The sequence below is a fragment of the Takifugu rubripes genome, chromosome 15 (assembly GCF_901000725.2).
Source record: "Takifugu rubripes chromosome 15, fTakRub1.2, whole genome shotgun sequence".
NCBI lineage: Eukaryota > Metazoa > Chordata > Actinopteri > Tetraodontiformes > Tetraodontidae > Takifugu > Takifugu rubripes.
Window position 1 is genome coordinate 8847339 of NC_042299.1, and position 21578 is coordinate 8868916.

The 21578-nt window shown below is 45.0% G+C and overlaps 3 protein-coding genes across 4 annotated transcripts; 2 read left to right on the forward strand and 1 right to left on the reverse strand.

Annotated features, from left to right (window-relative positions):
- The first annotated feature begins 325 nt into the window (after positions 1-325).
- Positions 326-5492, forward strand: foxred1 (FAD-dependent oxidoreductase domain containing 1). The gene is made up of 11 exons (XM_003970958.3): positions 326-593; positions 1750-1970; positions 2276-2386; positions 2535-2653; positions 2753-2847; positions 2976-3077; positions 3177-3253; positions 3456-3616; positions 4319-4448; positions 4512-4616; positions 4692-5492. Exons 1-11 carry the CDS (start codon positions 440-442, stop codon positions 4944-4946), a joined length of 1530 nt encoding a protein of 509 aa, XP_003971007.1. The 5' UTR covers positions 326-439; the 3' UTR covers positions 4947-5492.
- A 739-nt stretch (positions 5493-6231) lies between these two features.
- On the forward strand, positions 6232-9707 carry LOC101064194 (ATP-sensitive inward rectifier potassium channel 1-like). The gene is made up of 2 exons (XM_003970957.2): positions 6232-6470; positions 7647-9707. The coding sequence occupies exon 2, from the start codon at positions 7654-7656 to the stop codon at positions 8800-8802; it is 1149 nt and encodes a 382-aa protein (XP_003971006.1). The 5' UTR covers positions 6232-6470; positions 7647-7653; the 3' UTR covers positions 8803-9707.
- A 1135-nt stretch (positions 9708-10842) lies between these two features.
- On the reverse strand, positions 10843-21288 carry LOC101063967 (vacuolar protein sorting-associated protein 37B-like). Of its 2 annotated transcripts, XM_029848422.1 has the most exons (7): positions 20961-21288; positions 19582-19615; positions 19320-19378; positions 16860-18940; positions 15276-15447; positions 12563-12645; positions 10843-12241 (listed from the first exon to the last, which is right to left on the reverse strand). In XM_029848422.1, the coding sequence occupies exons 1-4, from the start codon at positions 21076-21078 to the stop codon at positions 18138-18140; spliced, it is 1014 nt and encodes a 337-aa protein (XP_029704282.1). In that variant the 5' UTR covers positions 21079-21288; the 3' UTR covers positions 10843-12241; positions 12563-12645; positions 15276-15447; positions 16860-18137. The 2 variants fall into 2 exon arrangements, with proteins under 2 accessions (XP_029704282.1, XP_011609595.2); XM_011611293.2 differs by lacking the exons at positions 19320-19378; positions 19582-19615; positions 20961-21288 and having other exon boundaries at positions 16860-18128.
- Between the last annotated feature and the right edge of the window lie 290 nt (positions 21289-21578).

Below are 21578 nucleotides of genomic sequence, written 5' to 3' on the forward strand. Positions count from 1 at the left end.
AATCAAAATTGTCGCTTTCCCGTTGTTATGTCATTTTAGGCCTCTGATTGGATTAGCGATGCAACGTGTTCTTTTATGTAAAGTTTAAAGAAAAAAGTAAAATATTTTCTGACTGATTTTCAAAATAAAAAAATCATAATCTGGACACTTCATTAGCGCCTATTTGTTGCTCCCATAATAATATAAACTCGTAAATATATTAATGTATAAATTCAAATCCATCTATCTATCAACATTTCTGGCTTTCTATTTATCTCTCGATGACGATCATGACTTATTTTGAAGGAAAAGGCATTTCCGGTACAGTGTTTTAAGCATTATTTTTTCGTTTGACCTCGCTCGTATTTCGACGTACACGTTGCAGCCATGTTTTCCAAGTTGCATGTGAAATTGTTGTCATTAGATACAGTTGTGTCCTTTAACGTCTCTTAGCTGCGTAATGTTGGGGTTAGGGAGGCTCGGTGGGAGGCTGCGGTCGAATCCCGGATGGTCGGGGTCGCTCTGGACCCAGCGGAACGCATGGAGGTTTGAGCGATTGGTGCTGTGTCAAAGCCTGAAAACTGTCACTCCACTCCGTCAGGACTACTTCAGAGGTGCCATTATTTATTTATTTATTTATTTATTTATTGCTGTGGTGAGTATAAAAACAGCTAACACATTTTGAAGTGGTTGCTTTTCTGGCTGATGCTGTAGTCATTCAGGCATTAATGGTACTATAGTGTTTGTAGACAGTTTCATGTTGGAAAGGTGATGACAATCCAAGTTAACCGTTCAAGACTTGACTTTGGACTTTGGGGGTGGGAATCCTGTGTTGTAACACTGCAAGCAGCATTTTACTGTACAACCAAAAGGATTTGCCCTCCTCAACATTTAACAGCGAACCAGGCCAGAATAGATGTGACACCTGCGCCCAACAGTTGTTGTTCATACACACGACAACTGTTTCCCACGACCTCCTTGGTGTTGCTGGTTTCAGGATAAGGTTTGAACACCGTTCATGTCAGGTGTTGTATCTCCCCTCTTTACTGGGTCTCATCATTGTCCCATATGAGACCACCACTGCTGTGGTGTCGTCTGCAAACTTCAAAACCACGTTTGGATGCTCCAGGTGGGACAGGCCTTTGTGAGACCCTCTGGGGAACGGATGGCTGTTCAGACCAGCAGAGGTGAGGTTGTTGCTGTAGGACAATCCTCTCAGATCACTTCACGATTGACTTCCTGTGGTCATCGCTGAGGCAGGCGACGGCTGTTTATTTTTTTGCTGCCGAGATACCCGTGAGCAAGGTCCCAAACCCCAAATGCTGAAATAGGGTCTTATGATGATCTGGCCAATCATCCAGGGGTGTATCCTGCCTCCACATGTATGCACCTGGGATAGGCTCCAGCATCATATGGTCATGTGCCATGTCCTGCTGGGAATTACATGGGTTAAAGCTGGACAGCTGAAGGAAGCATGAAGTGCTCTAACCCTTCCTTCTCTGTGCAAGACGGTGGGCTGACACCAGCAGATGACGCAGTCGCCCAAATGACTGGAAATACACGGTTTCGTCTCGTTTGTGGCCTTAATTATTAGAGTTAAACATCAAAGAATGACAATCTAGAGTATGTTAATGCTATAATTAGAGCATTATTATTGATAATATTGTGATAAGGTCATTATTATTCAAAACACCAAAGTTGGAGCAAATCTGCGCAGCGGTGCAACTTGACCTTGGTCATGTGACAATGAGGGGGGTTTTCACCTGTCAGATCTGGAGAAACAGCTGGCGGCAATGCGGAAGAAGGCGGTGGACGCTCTGCCTGGGAGCAACTGGACCCCACTGGAGATCAACCCCAATCTCCCACCAGAGAGGGCTGATATCGTGATTGTTGGAGGAGGGGTGGTGGGCTGGTCCATCGCTTATTGGCTGAAGAAGAAGGAGAGGGTGCGCGGGGCACTGAAGGTGGTTGTGGTGGAGAAGGACCTGACGGTGAGGATACCATTAATGCCAGTATTTACCTGCTCTTTGTTCCTCACCCATTATCAGTTTTTAAACTGTCAGGTCTGACCTTTGACCCCCAATCCAACTGTGTTTGGCCCTTTGGGCTCCAAATACATTTGATATCAATAATGTTTACATTTGTTTGATTTTGCTTTCACCCTTCTCTCTTCTCTCTCTTTCTCTCTCTCCCTCTCCCTCTTCTTCACTCTCTTTTCCCCTCCCTTCCTTCTATTTTCCTCCTAATGACCATGTTTTCATGTTCGGTGTTAAAAGTGTCAAATGATGCTCCTCAGTACTCGCGAGCCTCCACCGTCTTATCAATCGGAGGGATCCGCCAACAGTTCTCCCTGCCAGAGAACATCCACCTGTCCTTGGCCTCTGCAGACTTTATGAGGAACATCAACGTAGGTGTTCAGCTGTGATCAGTATTGTCTGTCGACTTTAACCTGCAGCTTGTTAAAATGAAATGTTGAGCACCCCCCCTCCCCACTATTTTCTTGAAGTACAACTATTTACATTAAACCAAAGGAATTAATCTCTATATTATCTTAGGAACACCTTGATGTGTTGAATGAAGAACCCGTTGACCTACAGTTCAACCAGTCAGGATACCTGTTCTTGGCCAGTGAGGACACGGCTCACATCATGGAGGAGAACTACAGAACCCAGAGGTCCACAATTTAACCTAACATCATGTAGCCGTGATTCTTCTAGAACTTATTAAGTTGGGATTGTGTGCGTGCATAAAGTGTTTAAACCTTCTGTTGTAGGGATGCTGGAGCTAAAGTTTCCCTTCTCTCTCCAACTCAAGTAAAGGAACATTTTCCATGGATGAACACTGAAGGTGTGGCCCTGGCATCACAAGGTGAGTTCCTCCACATCAAAGCAGAAATGGGTGTAAAACAAACAAAAGAAATGTAGCCACCAAGAGAGCAAATGAAAGTAAAAGTTCAATAAATGAGCAAATATTGAATTTCTGTGTGTGTGTCTCAGGGCTGGAGAACGAGGGCTGGTTCGACCCCTGGTCATTGCTCAATGCCTTCAGACGGAAATCCATCTCTATGGGAGTCGTTTCGTGTCACGGAGAGGTTACAGGTTGGTCACGGCGTCCTGACACATTGACAACATCCAGTTTTGCATAGTTAGTGCTCTAGTTCTTCACGCATGGTGTTCAATGATCTGTTTCTTCCATAGATTTCAAGTATACCATGAACGTGGTGACAACAATTGATGATGATAAGCTACAGCTCAGAAGGATACAGTCAGTTAAAGTCAGTGATTTTTTTATGTTTTACGCTTTTATTCCAGTACTTGGACTAATGGTTTTTACATGCATAAGTGCAGTATTTAACATTGTCATAGTGAGAGTTTATGCATTATACAATAAAAGTTGTAGTCTTCTTGCAGACAGAATTGGATCACACATGTGACCTATGTTAGAGGTGAAGTGATGTCTGTGCTGGTGTGAAACAGGTACAGATGCCCAACAGTCTGGAGTACCAGCCGGTGGAATGTTCCATCGTGGTCAACGCTGCAGGAGCCTTTTCTGCTAACCTGGTGGAGAAGCTGGGCGTCGGCGCGGGCACCAAAGATGCTGTCGCTGGAATCGCCGTTCCCGTGGAGCCTCGAAAACGGTCAGCTGTTTGTTTTCGTTTTGTTGTTTTTTTTGTTGTTTTCGTCTCTAGTTGTGACCGGTTCGGTTTAATCCTGCTCAGAAGTGTTAGTCGTTGCTGCAAGTTTTTATTTTATTTTTTATATTATAAGATGCCTTTTAGTTTAGATCCGGTTGAGTTCGGAGGGTTTTTGAAGTCAGGAAACATCACCGTCAGGGAAAATTGTAAAGGTTTGAATGCAAAACGGAGGGGAAAGGCTGTATTTGTACTATCAGGATCTGTTTAACAGAGCAACAGGAAACTATTTGCATCACTATTTGCACATCGGGCTGCTTCCTGTCCTTGGTGGGTGTAGCAATTCAGTCGTGTGAAAATCCCCTATAAAACCAACAGTTTCATTGTTTGCTGGACAACAGTGATGGAACTGAAGGAACAGTAAAAGCTGCTAAAGACAAATGTTGCATTTCATGTTCCTATAGAGAAGAGGGAAATATAGTTTGTCTTCATGTCTCATTGCTTCAGTTGGGAAGTAACGATGCTGAACACATGGTTGATGTTGAGCTGGAGTTTTAATTAAAGGTTTGGTCGTTTGGTCGTGGACGTTGACCGACTCCAACAAGTATAAGGAAGACGTCTCTCGACTTCCACTTCATCTGTCCCCCTTCCCAACAGATTGTTCCTTATTTAAAGAATAGATATTAGAATAAATGTGGTTTTTTTTAGGTATGTGTACGTCGTCCACTGTCCTGAGGGTCCTGGTCTGGATGCCCCCCTTGTGATCGATTCCTCTGGAGTTTACTTTAGAAGAGAGGGCTTAGGAGGACACTACATCACTGGAGCTTCGCCACCTGAGGTTTGTCCAACCAGGACATCTCATGATAGGAACGCAAGTGGTTCAAACCAATTTTGTCCTCAGGCGGAGGAGCCTGACACCAGTAACCTGGAGGTCGACCATCGTTTTTTTGAGGAGAAGGTTTGGCCCCATTTGGCAAACCGTGTCCCTGCCTTCGAGCGCCTGAAGGTGATGCATGGAAATCTTCCATTGGGATCATTTATAAAAACTGGTTACCTGTAATCAACCTCGTTTCTTCCACAGGTGAGCAGCGCCTGGGCAGGTTTCTATGACTACAATACCTTCGACCAGAACGCCATCATTGGGCTCCACCCCCTGATCAATAACATGTACTTTGCCACCGGGTTCAGCGGCCACGGCCTGCAGCACTCTCCCGCCGTGGGTCGCGCCGTTGCAGAACTGATCTTGGACGGGAACTTCAAAACGCTCGATTTAAGCGGTTTAGGTTTCAAGCGTATCCTGACGCAGGAACCCATGTTGGAGCGGAACGTGGTATAAAGGAGCCCAAATGTTCACGCCACTGCCGAGATCTAAAAAAAATAGCTCCTTAGGGAAATAGAGATGTGCTTTTTTCTACCCGTGATTAAACCTGAATTCATCAATCACGGGTTAAAATCAGGATTATAACCTGTTTCAACTCAGATGGTATCACCAGGTTCTGACTGGTTTACTGCCCAGTTTCTTCTGTCTCGCCAGTGAATCTTTCACGACCTTCCGGATTTTCTCCTTCCATTTCCACCCAGATGTTAACTTTCGTTTTTTTGGGTTGCACTCATCCCCCTTTTTTCAGGCCCAGTACGGAGTACTGGTACCTAATGGTGGGATATGATGCACATGATTTCTGACTTCAATATAAACATTTTTTTTTGCAATACTGTATTTTTACTGGAACTTTTAATAGCAAGAGGGAAAAAAATAAATTAATAAATGTTTATCATCCTCAGTACTGAAGATAATGGTTTTATGTTATTTCTTTATGTTGTCAGCTGTGTATGATGTGGGTTCTGGAGATGACTTTCTAATAAAGTAACAGCTTTAACAAAAGATATTCTTTTCTTTATCAGTCTCTTGGCCAACATGGTGTCATTGTCACGATGTTGCCGTTGAAACCAAAATGCAGCTCTGGATCGCATCAAACCTGTTTTAGCTTCAGGTTACAGCAAAACATTTTTAGGTGCCACAAAAACTTATTTTAAACTTATTAAAAAGGGGCAGGGCTTCACCAGCTGGCTCGCCATCACCGTTTGAGGCTAAATGTGGTATTACAAGCTCATTTTGTGGCTTCCTCTGCAATAAAAGCCCCTTTTGTGCACTGACTTTTTTATATCTCGCGAACTTAAATGATGACGTGCGAAACGTGCACATTTACAGGCTCCTGACTCAAATCTCCACTTTTATACTGAACCGCGGGAACGGTCAGGACGACAGTTCCGCCAATCTCCGCTTCAGCCGCCAGAACATGGCCTCATTTTCATGCAAATGTAAGGGGGTCCTGCAGGTTGATGGGGGGAGGGGAGGGGGAGGGGGTGTGCAGTGGTATTTCTTTGTGAGCACCGGCACAAATCTTGAATGTTGTCAGGGCTGAAAACAAAAACAGCATGGGTGCCACAGCAGCCAAGTTGGGCTCCTTTAACAGAAGCACCTTCACTCAAACAAAAGCCCCAAGGGTTTTCCAAACCCCCAATCCCACCTCCACCCTCTGGTCCCCCTCCCACCCTATCCCTGAGGCCGGAGAGAGCATTTATGGCCAGGATCTTCAGCCACCGCGTATCCAAGCACTGGAAAAGCTTGTGGCTTTGTTGACAGAGAGGTGTTTGGAGCAATGAGGGGAGTCACTGGGAGCACTGGGAGCACTGTGGCCGGCTCCACCAGAATATAAACGGCGTTGGTGACAACATGTGGCAGGGATTAAGAAATTTCACTGTGGATTAAAATCTTTTCAGCGGCTCTAGGACCACTCGCTGAAAGAAAGAGTGTGAAGTTCTGGTCGACACTTTGGACTCATGGTCTCGCTTTGAGCAGGTGCGTACCAACATTCTTACAGAGAAAAGAAAGATGCTTCTTTCCTCAGCTTTAGAATCCACATTCCTGGAAAATCCACTGTAATATTGTGTCCTGGGCAAATTCAGAGGCTTTTTGAAAGAAATTGTGACTGTAAAATCCATCAGCAGCTCCTTTTGTTTCACTGAGACTTCAACTTGGAAGTTTTTTGTTTTTTTTTGCAGTTTGTGAGACAAAACACTTCCAATTAAATCTCTACAAGATATCTAAAATCAAATGCCTCTTGAATGTGATTCTTGAGTAGCTGTTACATAACTTGGCCCAAGTGCATCAAAGTAAAACCTGTACAGCAAACACATGAATACTACAGCATTTGTATCTCTGGAAACTCCTTTGGACTTTTGTAGCAATGATAATGATAGAAAACTCAAAACTTAGATAGAAACAAAGAGAATACTGTTGTGCTAGGTAGTAGTCATGTCATAAAACTTTACTAAAAGCTCTTCTTTTATATAAGAGGTGTGTAAAAAAATTCACTTAGAATTTCGCTGGAATGGAAATTGTTGGAGGACATACTTGAAATAGATTTGGGTTCTTAGCTCATGTGAAAGTTTCACCCACAAATCTAGCAGATATTAATGTAAAAGTAAACGTTGGTAATTAGTGATCATTAGTGTGTAATCAGCTAAAGAGGCTTTTATGTAAAAGTGGGGCTGAAATCACTTGCAGGGCAGAAGAATATTCACATTTCTGTGGCAATACATGAACACAAACGCACATTTAATCATGGATCAGGGATGAATCAAGTAAAAGGAAGTTGCCCAGAATCTGTAACAGGTTGTAATTGGACTCATAATCAGGGAAGGAAGGCTGCTGTGTTCAACAGGGCAGAGACCAGAAGAGGAGGTTAAAGGGAAGGGGAGTCAAAACCAGTCAACCCATACAGGAAAGTGTCCAGAGAGCATTGATGCAAAGACAGTCTGGCAAAGATGGAGTGAATCAGGGCTGCTTTATACTACAAGGGGAGGGGAGGGGAATGAAAACTTCCACAGCAGCAGGACTCCCCCCACTTCCCTTTGACGTCTCCTTGTGGTTCAGAATTGTAAATGCAGCTGCAACTGCTTATTTAAGGTCACCCATCAGTTGATTCCTGACCATCAACTTGCCTAATGAACACTTCCTGTTTCGCCTCTCCAGCCTCAGGATGTTCCATCTGCTCCAGCGTCATATCCAGCCAGCTGGACACCGAAACCGCAAGACTCGTCTGGTCACCAAAGATGGACACTGCAACATTGAGTTCGGCAACATCGAGTACAGCAACCACTTTGCGTACTTGATGGATTTCTGGACCACCTTTGTGGAGATCCGATGGCGCTTTGTCCTCCTCCTGTTTGTGGCCTCGTTTACTGGGAGCTGGTTCATTTTCAGTCTGCTGTGGTACTGGATTGCAAAGAGCAATGGTGATCTCACGGGACAAAATCGTACAGACGAGCACGTTCGGTGTGTGGACAATGTTAACGGCCTCACGACCGCGTTCTTGTATTCCTTGGAGACCCAGACTACCATTGGATATGGTGGCAGAGCGTTGACGGGGCACTGCGCTGGCACAGTGGCTCTCATCATAGTCCAGTCTCTCATTGGTGTCTTTATCAACTGCTTCATGTGTGGAGTTGTCTTAGCTAAGATCTCTTTACCTAAGAATAGAGCAAAGACTGTGACCTTCAGCGATAAAGCTGTGATTTGCCTCAAGAAAGGAAGTCTCTGCCTCCTGATCAGGGTGGCCAACCTCCGAAAGACTTTACTGATCGGCAGCCAAATTTACGGCAAATTGCTGAGGACAACATCTACGCCAGACGGAGAAACCATCATTCTGGACCAGGTGGACATCGACTTTATGGTTGATGTCGGGAAGGATAACCTGTTTTTTGTTTGCCCTTTGACCCTCTACCATGTGATCAACAGATCAAGCCCATTCTATGAGCTGTCAGCTGACTCCCTCCCTCATCAAGACTTTGAGTTGGTGGTCTTTTTGGAGGGAACAGCTGAGTCTACTAGCTCTGCCTGTCAGGTCAGGACCTCCTACATCCCACAGGAGATCCAGTGGGGATACAGCTTCCTGCCCATCATTTCTCACACCAAGACAGGAAAGTACCGAGTTGATTTCTCAAATTTTTCTAAGAGCGTGCGGGTCACCACACCCCACTGTGTCCGCTGCAGCCAGGCAGATTTGGACCACAGAAACCACAACATCCATGACAATGAAAACCATCGCATGCGAGACAAGGTGGGAATCGACAACTTGGGATTTCAGGTGGTTGAAATCCACGAATCGACATCCGTTACTAAAATGTGATTGGATCGAACACGATGGGAGTAAGAAGGTACGGCTGTAGGCGCTACAATGGGAGCGACAGGGAGCGACAGCTAACTCTGAAATAGAAAATTCTCAACTTATTAAGATTGCATCCAGTTTTTCTTGCAAAATTTTCAACTCCAACAGCCCCAAGGCAGGAATCTTGACCTACAACCCCACCGTGCTTCCAATGACTTTCAAACAGCATAAATATTGGAAGTCATTCAACAATTTTAGTTGCCATGATGGAATTGACACAAAGGACACAAAGTTATGAAAATAGTTTGACATGTCTTGGTGTAGTTATGGGTTCTCTCAACACTGAAATATGTTATTTTTAACCATTTGACTGTTTATAGATCATATTGTGTTACCCTAAACCTTTTCTCAGGGAAAATAACACTTTTAGTTGTAAAAAAAAAAAACCCTGAAAACAGAAAACCCTTTCCTGCTTATTTATCAAGTGGAGTCAACATCCTATCAGTCAGTTGTACTTATGCTACAGTTAAAACAGACTTTATAGCAATATGGAGTTTGGTTTTCAACTGTTTCAACTCAGTAATTTTCTTAATGTGTGGATTTTTTTGATTGCTGAACTCTTTTCCAGGTTAAACCCAAATTTGGGGAGATAACTAATTAACTAACTGCAACTTAGCTGAAATTTACAGTCTGACTCACACGCCCACAATGTAACGTTTGTAAAAATGGTCTTTTAGTTTGTTGTGCGAGCGCCCTCTGCTGGTCATGTTGTCCTCAGCCTAATGATGTATTCACGTTTTTATCGCGCTGCTATACATCACTTCACCAGGAAATGGTGGACTTCATTACACACATCTGTATTTACATTTTTCAACAGCTCTAACAGAGATTTTATTAAGATTAAACTGTCCACTTTTAATAGGTGAGTTGACTCCTGGAAAAATTGTTACTGCACACAGACGCAACATCAAATGTCTGAATGATGACGATGACAAAGAATCTGGAAACGCTTCAATGCTGAGTAATTTTCACATTACAAGGAAACTGCTGTGGTTAATTGTGCAGCCATTAAACATTAAGCTAAACTAAACAAAAGTAAAATATTTCATCTACAGAAAGTGCTAAACTGAACTAAGTTATTAACATGAAATAAAATAGACAGCACATATGACACATATGAAAACTGTGCATAATGTGTAAAATTACATAGGCTCAGCCAGAGGGCAGTCCAGGCTGGGAGGGACCTTCTTCTCTCCTCGGGGTCCTGGTAGTTCCGGGATAGAAGGGTAAAGATCAAAGATTAACATCGATCACCTTTTCTGTTATGATCCGCTGCAGCCTGCCTGCATCCCGGGCAGGGGCAGCAGCCAAGAGGGCGACAGAGGAGGTGAGGTTAGAACTGCACGTTATTGTCCTCTAATTGAAGTAAAACATGAACACCGGCTCAGCTCTGCAGCCAAACTCACTGAGAGTCATAGTGAGCAACTTTCTACTCCATGAGCAGCTTCACTAATAAAATTACTCTTAGTGAAAAGCTAAATCAGGCCGTCCCAACAGCTGTGAGGCCGCCCAGATACTTTTTAACTGTTTAATTTAATTTTCTCTTGAATTCCCAGATCTAAGAGGTCATTTAGACCACATCCAACACTGTTATTGAAGGATATTCTGCCTTCGATTGGCAGTTCTGTTCTAGACCAGATCCCTTGCTCCTTAGCAGCGGGTTAGGATCTCTGAACCTTACGTAGGTTGAAAACCTTCAGTGATACTTTGGTTAGATCATCCCAGCAGAAACACTTTTTAAAGTTCCCGATGATCTTCTCAGAGCTTCAGCCAGTGGACAGTTTCTATACTGGTTCGACAGGAGCTCAGTGATGCCTTTGATACAGCCGACAAGAGTGTCATGTTACAGACTAAACTGGTCCAGATCAAACAGACCAACTCCAGTTTGAGGTTTCCCCCAGATGTTGCCAGCCGTGAGACCTTACTTATAGTTTACTTGTAGTGGGGGAAACCTGTATCAGTCGTGTCCTGTGCAGCTGATTTTAACACAAGTGGGCAAAGTTGCATTAATCCGATGAGGTTTATTCTCAACATTTCATCGATCTTCATTTCAGCAACGTTCTGAAATCACAAATACTGTGAACAGGGTCATTTCTTATTTTCACAGTCTAAACAAAATAATTTAAAATAAACCGTCTCAAGGATCATAAGCATCATGCAAAATTCAAATGTAGCATCACCTGCAAACCTCGGTCATTCTGCCAATACCAGAAGTCACTGAGATTTACATTTTAAAGTCAAAATTTAGAGGAGGTTACGTTCACATTTGCGTGCAAAGGTTCGTAAAAGTGTCGTATTTGTTATCCGATCTTCAAATCTTGACAAAAATATTCAGCTTGTGACAAACGTATCTTCTAAAATGGGCCGGTACAATAAAAAAAAGTTGATATTATGTCCTTAAGAGCAGACTGGAGCCTGGATTGTGCTACTAGTTGTGAGACATAATGCCAGGAAACAGGTGGATAAATGGTTTGGTTCGAAACAAATCAACTTGGTCTTATGCTAACAGCTAAAAAGCTAAAACTTAAAATGGTAATTTGACCTCCTCAGCTTCTGAGATGAGCAGCAGATGGTCTCCAGAGCAAATGTCGAGACAACATCTCATATGCACCATGTACAATATATTCAGTTGCAGTTTGGGTCCGTGCGCTTCTTTTAGAACTTTTATAGCTCGAGTTCAGTCGCTTTGAAATCAGCTTCTTTTATGATGGACCGCACAAGCCGAAACTGGGCCTTGTCCTTCACTGCTCTGGTGTGATCTGTGTGTCGTGGAGAGGAAGGCGGCTCGCCTCGTTTCCCTCACAGCCACCATGCAGCTCTGCACCTGCAACGGCTCCGTCTGTTCAATCCCGCCGCCGCTTCCACGTTATCGAAAAGGCGGTTCTGTCTGTTGAGGGCTGAGCCGGTAAAGCTGTTGCAGTCTCACCGGTCGACCAGTAGCGGGCCAGCCGCCCGGTAACTGTCCGATAACCCTAAGGCCGATTGGTTGTCCATGTCCCGGGAGCGGGGAAGTGGGGCTGAGGCTTGGGCCCACCTGGGGCTCGGGTGGTGGGGTACTGGCCTGATGGCCTGGAACTGAGGTAGTTGGCGAGATATTGCAATGTGGGAGAAGGATGGCTGGTCTGAGACCGTAGCGTACCTGGAACACTCTAAGAGGTCCCTGCGCTATGAAGCCATTGGGCAGCTGAGACCCCTGCGGCTGATCCAAGGTCTTCTTCGCCTCTGAATTTTTGCCCTCTTCTACTGGTTTGGACTTTTCAGGCTGCTGCCTGCCCCGAGACACCTCCTGAACCTTCTCTGCCTTAGCCCGGCGAATATGGTAGGTCTTCCTGGAGCTTTGGAAGGAGTCTAAGAAGTCATCCAGGCCCAGGCTTGCCTCCATGAACCTCTCCAGCAGTTCCTGTGAAAGACAAAATAATGAAGTAAAATGAGCCCACAAGAGCAGATAGGGTACCACAAAAAGCCCACGTGCAGAGACCATTTATCCAGCTCTGAGATTAAGTTTGATTCATCTAAAAGAATGGTGCTACACCATTTCGTGAGCTGCTCTTGTGCTTCATCCAGCAGGAGTTGGTACAATCACTGCTGAAAATCTCAGAGATTGGAGCCTTAATCCCAACAAGCTTTACTTAGAGACACACAAATGAAGCATTTCAGACACCAGACATGACCAAAACCAGTAAAAATCGCACAAACAAAGCACACGATTTCTGCAGCAGACCTCTGAATGCTCCTCGGCATGCGCCACCTCCTCCTGCAGGAGGTTCTGGGCCGTCTGCAGGCTGTGGTTCTGTACAAGAGCCTCTGTAAAGACAAACACATGAAAAAACGTCCCCATGAAACAAAAAAAGGGGTAAAACCAGTTGATGAAGTAGTTTTCAGTACAGGTCAACTAATATGAATGTGTTGCCACAAACAATAGATCTGAATAATGAGGTAGTTCACACAATCACCACCGGGGGCGCCGTTGTAAATTAGACCTTGTTAAACAGATAAGCTGTGTTGTCAACACTGAGGCCTCCAGAGTGGATAAATCAGAGACCAGCTGAGACAAAAGAGAACAACCAGGTCAAAAAACACTAATCTAATCACAATGAGACCCGCTGGGGGGGAAACGCGCCCCCATGGACACAACTCCCCCATTCTACAACGCCGTTATGGCCACGGGTAATAACCCACCACACTCTTCTTCATGTTTTAGCATTAGCATTCGGGCAGCTGCTGCAGAAACCGGGCAGAGGAGGAGGACGGAGGGGCCACGTTCACGCACCCATCCCTGCCACGGTGGAGAAATCAGAGGTGACAAGCACACAAGCAAAAGCTCCCCCAGCAGCTGGAGGTGACCTACATGTGAGGAGGTGGAGGGTGAGCTGGCAACCATGGAGGTGGGGGTGGGAGGTGCAGGCTGGTTCCCCCACTGACAGACTAGCACTGAGATGTTCAGACCTGACCTCGTTCCTATTGTGGAGTTCAGTAATAATGAAAGAAGAGTTTTAAAATGTAAACACGGGAAGGTGATTCCTTACATTAGGCGAGCGCGTAGATTTTCAAGGACCTACCGTCAGTTTATGAGGGACGCCAGCACGTGTGTCGGAGCTATATATATTTCAACACTTCAGATATGACCGACCTCGACCGCTGTCACAGTCCTCACAATGACCAAACTCTCAGATGTGTTTGCCCTGTCACGCATCGGCCAAAGGACCACATATGTAGTTTATTTATTTATAGCTTCATAGGTATTTGGCGTCGAGTCCTCAGAAGTGTACTAAAGCAGGCGCACCAACAAAGTTCACCACAAGTTGAGACCAGACTTCGAAGTTCCTTTTACCCTTTGAAGGGGGAGTCGCCCTCCGATCAGACACGTACTCTGCTGCGCTGAGCCGGAGACTCTCACTCTCCCCCAGCGTTGTCTCTTTTTATTAAAATACAGGCATGGTTACACAGCAGGAGGCGTATGTTAGTTACATAGATTGCATCAGCTACACCTCTCACACAGGCGGGGGCGCATTGCTCATGTTTTGACTACAAATCTTGCCACAGTACCGTATCACACATGTCCAAGGCCATGTGGATGCCGAGGCTTCTTTCACTACCTTGGAGCAGTTCTCTGCATACTCAGAGGCGCCCAGGCCTGTCTAGCCTTATCTAAGCAGATATCACACATTATTGTTTTGTCCTCCTTCTTACGAAACATGCCCACGAAACTACTCTCTTCTACTTTCATTAGAATGGAAATAACATAATAATGCAATCCGCGATATTTCACAACACAATCCCCATTAATAGACAGCAGCAGAAACGGCTTTAGCCGAGGAGGCTAATTCCCAGCTGTAGTTCCCGTCCACAGGATGATCGGCAACCTAGAATACACACAAAGCAGTCATAGCAACAGCCCTAAAATGATTGTAGACATGATGCTAGGATGTGTGCCGCCTCTGTTGGTGCAGTACAGCGGGCACAATTAGCCTGGTTTTGATTTGGACGCGTTTGTCTATGTTCTAAATTGCCGATGTTTAAGTTTAACGAGTGTGACAGGATTGCAATACGATTTTTTTTGTCTTTTGTCCACATTTTTGACATTTTTTTCCGAGTATAATGTGCGACAAAATGAGTTCAGTGTTAAGTTTCAGTGTGTTGTGAAATGACAGAAAAATCCCATCAAGACTGATGTGAGATTAAACTGCTGTCGGAAATAATGCGTCGATGCCCCTACAATTCGACTGTAAATGATCATTTACATAAAGCACGCTCGATAATGGGGAAAACATTTTCCTTCCAAAGAATTAAATCCACAAAGTACCCCCTTACTTTAAGATGCCCCGATCCCGGGATTGAAAGGCCAGGTTGGATCCCCGGCCAGGGACCGCAGCCACAGTGCCACTCAGGGCAGGAGCAGACGTGGAAGGGTCTGTCTGGCATTTTAACTGGGCAGAAGCAAACTGGTTCAAAATGAGAATCAGATGTTGCTCAGAGGACGGAAGGACCCCCACCCATCCTGCTTCCACAGCCCAGGAGTTAGGACAGTGTACACACACTGCCAGGAAGTTCACAATTCCCAGCGCCTCCTACCACAAACGCGTCGTCTTCAAAGTCGTTTTGACACCACTGCGATTTTCCTCAAACGTCCCTTTTGTCCGGGGCAGATGAAACCACACTAATGCTGCTGTCAAACCCCCGACAGGAACCCTTTTCACCCCACAAATTCCTCAACAACTGCTGCAGCTTCTGCTGCCATGTGATACGCTTGATTTGGCCCCCGTGACTAAAGCGCTCTCACGCTGGGGCGCCGGAGGAACGCGTCCCTCCGGACCGTCCACAAAGATCCCTGCAAGTGTCCCGACGACTCGCAGAGGTCTGACTGAGTCTTTCCCCAGCCGACTACAACGGAGGGCCCCTTCCAGGTCCAGAAACCACCACCCCCGTCAACTCACCAAGCTGACTCTGCTTTTCCCAGCACGCCGCTGCCAGATTAGACAGTTCTCTATATTTCTTGGCCAACTGGAACTTTCCGTTGCAGAGGCGGGGTCGGCGGGTCAGGCTGTCCTCCGCCAGGCTTCGGTTCGACATCAGCAGCATCTCCCGACCCACTTGAAGCTCCTGAAACTGCACAACAGTCACAATGAACAAAGGCGCCGCTTTGACTGGGCAAATATTTGTGTTCGTTTTTTCCCGCAAGTTTGCCGTCCGATGTCACCTTTCAACTCAAAATCCGAAGTCGTCTTTAAAAGAATTATGAACGACTTGCAACGGTCGCACGGCCCCTCAATGTGCGCTCAGGTTTATTTACATTCGTTGCGATCGTCACACTTTCCGACCACGTGCGCTCCCCACATTTCCAACGCTACAGTCGAAAACACCCTCATCGGCGTCGACCCAGGGCAGGTAAACACTCTTATCATATAGATTCAGACGTCTCCTGTTTCAGTTCTGAACTGAAGAAGCCTCTCTGATGAGAAGAGGAAGGTCTCCCAGGTTCTTTCCACACTCCTGCCGGAGCCTTGTGCGTTTACTCCTGTCACCACGTTACGCTGACCTCTTTGACATACATACACCTTGTCGATGCAAAGCAGAAGAGGAAGAATGGAGTGATCTTATTAGACTAGCAAGTTCCGCTGCACGCAGAAATTCCTGCTGCTGTCCTGACTTTAGTCGTCGATTTACAGCGTTTGTCCGCTCAAAATTCACTCCGAACCAGCCACGCTACTCTGCTCCCTACGGCAACAAACGTGTCAGTCTCCTCGTGGTCCATGAAGAGGGGACTCCTGAAAAAATGACAGCCCACAGCCTCAAGAACATAGCATCAGTTAATCATGCATTGTGGTTTAACAGCTACACCTGCAGAGGAAGGGAAAACAGATGGTTCAGTGAAGTCACTGCAAATGCATGCTGCACCATTGCATGCATTTATGCACGCGCAGGGCGCATGTACACACTGTGCATAGATCTGCTTGAGACTGTAGACAAGATTGGCATCTTAAATCACCAGATTTGATGATCGTAATGTTAATTATTGACATTTTCCCTTAACAAAACCCCTTAAATTAAAGCCCCCAGGTGAAGCATCTTCACTTGAGCCGAATCACTCGGAGGAAGACATCACAAGTCACAAAGGTCTTTATTGTTATCATCTCCGCAGATTATGTGGAAAACAAAGACAAACTACGCGGACTTGGGTCTTACAACAGGAAGTTCTGCGCCAGATCGGGAACCTCGTTGGGGGCTCCGTCGCGCCTCCTGCTCGGCAGGAAAAACGCTCCGAATTCCAACTTCTTTTCATCACGCTAGCTACGTTACGCGTCCCGGTTTTCTGTGCCTCCAACCCGCAATATTTCCTGCACATATCAGGAGCTTAATGGAAATCCGATCACTCGCCACGCAGGCAAAAGATGAGCCCCCCGGAGCAAATCTGTTCCTCACGTCGAACGCGATCCAAACGCGATAAAGACGTGAAGAATGCGAAACAACAGGAATTTGGTTTGACGCGTTTAAAAGAAAAAAAAATCCCACGGTTTTACCTTTTCATCCAGCGCAATAATCTGGTCCATTTTGTCGTCGTTTTGCAAAAGTTCGCTCAGCTCCTCGGTATTTAGACTTCGGTAGGCGTCCGGACACGAACCGAACTCCGTCGCCTTGGACATTTTATCCGTTCGGGTCGCGGTCGATGCGGTGGGGACGCGTTCACATCTCGTTCTCATTGGAATGTAAAGTGACGCGGACAACGCGCACGAGGCGTCAATTAACAACGCTGCACGGACCACCGGCCGCTTCATTTCCTGGTGTCGCCGCCAAAATAAAAGTCAGACCGGAAGCGACGCGCAGAAACGACAAATATTTCGTGCCGATCGAAATTGGTTTCAGATTTAGCAGGATACGGGGTGAGAATAGATTTCCTAAGTTAAACTCTTCCATCACGGTAAGAAGGAAGAGGACAGAACGGCTGAGGAGGACGTGAGGAGGAGGAGGAGGAAGAGCGATGACACTGGGGGTCTAGACTGCAAGATCAAAGAAGTCATAAAGTGGGATTAAGATGATACTCATCTTTAGTTTCATAGTTTTATTTTCTGACTCTTTACTAGCAACATTGCACTTGCTACCTACAGGTTTGTGCACCCTCCGCTTCTTTTCTTCTACTTCTTGTTAAAATAATAAAAGTTCTTTATGGACATCAACTCGCCTGAGTGCTGCTTTTGGCCACAGATTCAGTTCAGTTCGTCAAAGAATTGAATTCACCAAAAGGCTGATTAAGTGGTCAGCATCTTAATAGATCGTTTGGATTTGAATGTCTTCAGGGCAAAAACATTTAACAAAATTAAATTGTGGCCATTTTTTGAACACTGGTCGTGCGCCTGCTGATGGTGGACCGATGGTGGCACAGCCGGAAGCTGCGAAGAAAGTTCTGCAGAAACTTGCGGAGAAAGTTTTTTTTTACAGGACAGACGAGACTCGTCGTGTCAAAATGTCCGCTGTTTTCTGGCGGCTTTGAATGCAGCTGCTACAGAACAGGAAGGACGTGTGGAACAGGTGATAACTTATGTAACAGATCACTGTCCCGTTGTTTGGAGACCTGCTCAAATTCAGTGATCCACTGAAAAGTTTCACCTTCAGCTTTCATTTCCGACCCCCCCATTCACCTGCTCTCAAAGCTGCTCACAGAACGCTGTAACTTATTGCTAAAAACTTATAAACTTATTGCATGTGATCCCTAATCAGCACACATTTTTCCTTCATGAAATCCTCCAGGTCTCAAAGAAAACTGGAAATTCATTAAAAAAAAAAGACCCTCCTGTATTCTTTCAAGGCTGCACATCATCATAGTCTTCCTCGCTGTAGACTTCGTTTTCATCCCTGATGTCATCGTAGTCTCCAGTGGAAGCATCTTCGATACTGACATAGTCAGGAAAACTCTGTTCGTAGTTCTGATCATCCGTGCAGTCATGCGCATCCTGCTCGTAGCCGTGTGCATCCTGCTCGTTGCCGTGTGCATCCTGCTCGTTGCCGTGTGCATCCTGCTCGTTGCCGTCTGCACCTTGTTCGTAGTCGTCTGCAACTTGTTCGTAGTCGTCTGCACCTTGTTCGTAGTCGTGTGCATCCTGCTCGTAGTCGTCTGCACCTTGTTCGTAGTCGTCTGCACCTTGTTCGTAGTCGTCTGCACCTTGTTCGTAGTCGTCTGCAACTTGTTCGTAGTCGTCTGCACCTTGTTCGTAGTCGTGTGCATCCTGCTCGTTGCCGTGTGCATCCTGCTCGTAGTCGTCTGCACCTTGTTCGTAGCCGTGTGCATCCTGGTCGTAGTCGTGTGCATCCTGCTCATAGTCGTGTGCATCCTGCTCATAGTCGTGTGCATCCTGCTCGTAGTCGTGTGCATCCTGCTCATAGTCGTGTGCATCCTGCTCATAGTCGTGTGCATCCTGCTCGTAGTCGTGTGCATCCTGCTCATAGTCGTGTGCACCTTGTTCATAGTCGTCTACACCGTGTTCGTAGTCGTGTTCTCCCTCATAGTCGTGTGAATCCTGGTCGCAGTCCTTTGTTTCATGCTGGTAGATTTTTGATTCCTTCTGGGAGTTTCGTGCCTCAGTCAGCATCTTATAGCTTTTGGTCTCTAAAATAGCAAATATAAATAAATTTCATATTACTAAAATTGATGAAAGGCGTGGATCTGTAGTACTACAGTTGTGCTTCAGTCCTTAGGTGGTAGGAGACGCTGGTTAAATTCCACAAACGTTGTCAATAAACACACAAGTGTTATTTTGTGAACTGGCACATAACTGGCATATTTATTAGTCACTGACTGCAGCGGAAGAAAAATAAGGGAAATATCTCCGTTCAAAGAGCTTCACTGCAGTACCTCACAGTTTGGGCCAATCAAAACAAAGAAAATATTCACGTGTTGCTATAACTACTGATTTAGTGTGAGCAAATTTAGCGTAGGCCACAAACAAAGATAATTGCACATTTCATTTAAAACCTCTGAGTCCTACCTGCATTGTGAAACGATGCCCGAGCCACTGAAGATGAAATGTTTCCATCTTTGCGTTTGCTGTTTTTTGAATAAAGGAAAATGAATGTTGATTTTCATACTGTAACATGAGGCTAGCATCGCACAAGCCTTTTTGTTACATGTTTGTTGTCTCTGCTGCGGACTTTGCTTTGTTTTACAAAGCACACAACAGTTTGGATTCTGCTCTTTCCGTTCATTTTCATCAAAAAATTGCTGTTTTTTGGTTTTGTTTTTTCTTTTACCTGGGGGTGAACTGGGATCCTCCACAAAGATTTCCTGTGGAAAAAAATAAATATCAGTTTGGGAAAAATAGAAGTCATGAGTGCACTTTAAAAAGGTGTCAAATCAGTTAAACGATAAACTCGTGTTCCAATTGTTGGCAAGTGTTGACTTTAAATACTTTGATTTAGATAAAGATGAAACCGGTGTCACTTTTAAGTCAGGACAGGAAATAAAATCTGAACGCAGTTTCACCGTTCTTGTGCCACAGATTCGTCTTGTGTGTCCAACTCTGCTTGTCAGGATTTACTAGTTTGGTTTAGTGTGTGTGGGGTGTGTGTGTGTGTCTGGATGAAATTCACCTCTGTTTAATTGTTCCGCCCCTTCTCTTCAACACCATTCAAAAAAGAGCGATACGGATAATCCGCAATGCTTCAGGAAGCCATAAGTACTTATTAGGTAATGTCAGTCATGAATCATGATGCACTTAATTTGCATGAGCGGGAGAAGGTTTGTGTTTCAGTTGATGGGGTGAGACTATGGAAGAGGCCCCCATAGTTTCGCATTAATGTCCAAGCATGAAACACTTTATAAAGACACTATTTTCAAGAGGTATGAGGGCGATTTTGGCAGCACTAAGTACTGTTTCTGTTTCTGTTTCATTTCTTTTTCATATGTGCGTTTGCCCTCTGTGTGAAAGTGGACGGTTACATTGGGTATATGTTATATGTGGGTATGTATATGGTGTGAATGTATGCTTTCATGTATGTATGTATGTATGTATGTATGTATGTATGTATGTATGTATGTATGTATGTATGTATGTATGTATGTATGTATGTATGTATATACATGTGTACGATTGAAGCCCTCTTCACTGCGTGAAAGCCTCTCTGTCTGGAAAGCTGTCGCCCGTTCTTTAGTCATCAGACTAAAAGTTCCTACTCACGATCGGCCCTGTTCTCCTGCTCAGGTGATCTCAGCATGACCAAAGGTGGTTCTGAGCTATTTTTTGCTGAGGAACCGATTTCAGCCATGCTCACAAAAAAAAGAACAAAAAAAAATCTTTGGTGGAGAGTTTGGGGGGAAAAGTTCCCAAACTGCTTGAACTTAAATGTGCAGGTGCATCATTAAATAAGCCCAGACGGCTCCAAAGAAGGCTGATAAGTCAAGATGTCAGTGAAACGCCTGCGTAGACGAAACCGGATCAAACCAAGAGTGCCAAATTTTCCCTATGTTGAAATATCTGTTTTTTCTCCCTCTGGTTCAAAGAGGATGTTTAAGTGTGGCTGTGTAATATTTTTGAACTGAACTGATGGAGAAAAACAGGCGTGAAACAGGAAAAAAATAAACAGTTTGACCTCTAAAGATTTCCAGTGTAGTGGAGCGGACACAGACGTACCTCGTCTGGTGATGCACTTGTTGATGAGCAGGAAGATGAGGATGATCACCACCGACACCAGCAGCACCACAACGATCACCCACAGCCATAAGTACTTCCTCAGAAGATCGTTGGTCATTCTGCTCAAATATGGGAACGGATTTAAGACAATGTCCTGAAATCACAACCAAACGCCACCAGTAAAGCAGAAAAACTGACTGCTCTGCTCCCCTTGTGCTGATGATTGGAGAGTAGAATGTTCACTACTTCCCCTTTTTTATTGCGGGTTAACAAAGTCATTGAGGTATTTTAAGATGATCGGTGCAAAAAACAAATGAGGCTCTCATGAAGATGAGACCTTATTTCCTGCAGAGGCGACTGTGGCAAGTGCAACCTCAAAGGAGGTGATTTATTGCTTTAGTGGCGGAAGAGGCATTCGATAAGCAAACCTAACAAACACTTGTGTCTTATTCACGTAACCCAGTATAAAAATATATTTATTTTTTCTCGCTTCCACATTTTGATGTTTACTTCTTCATTCTAAGTGCCCATGGCTTTTCCAGTCCTCAAACAGCAGACTCTGTGTCACTTGGTCAAACTGAGATAATGATGCACAGACATGGTTTTTTACAACAGGCA

Bases quoted from the DNA above. Each gene is read 5' to 3' on its own strand.
- LOC101064194 (XM_003970957.2), top strand. From the start codon at position 7,654: ATGTTCCATCTGCTCCAGCGTCATATCCAGCCAGCTGGACACCGAAAC.
- foxred1 (XM_003970958.3), top strand. From the start codon at position 440: ATGTTGGGGTTAGGGAGGCTCGGTGGGAGGCTGCGGTCGAATCCCGGA. The intron at 594-1,749 runs GTGCCATTATTT...TTCACCTGTCAG, and splicing joins CCGTCAGGACTACTTCAGAG to ATCTGGAGAAACAGCTGGCG. The intron at 2,654-2,752 runs GTCCACAATTTA...CTTCTGTTGTAG, and splicing joins GAGAACTACAGAACCCAGAG to GGATGCTGGAGCTAAAGTTT.
- LOC101063967 (XM_011611293.2), bottom strand. From the start codon at position 17,114: ATGAAGCGGCCGGTGGTCCGTGCAGCGTTGTTAATTGACGCCTCGTGC. The intron at 15,448-16,859 runs GTAAAACCGTGG...ACTGTTGTGCAG, and splicing joins TTATTGCGCTGGATGAAAAG to TTTCAGGAGCTTCAAGTGGG. The intron at 12,646-15,275 runs GTGAGTTGACGG...TTGTCTTTACAG, and splicing joins GGAAAAGCAGAGTCAGCTTG to AGGCTCTTGTACAGAACCAC.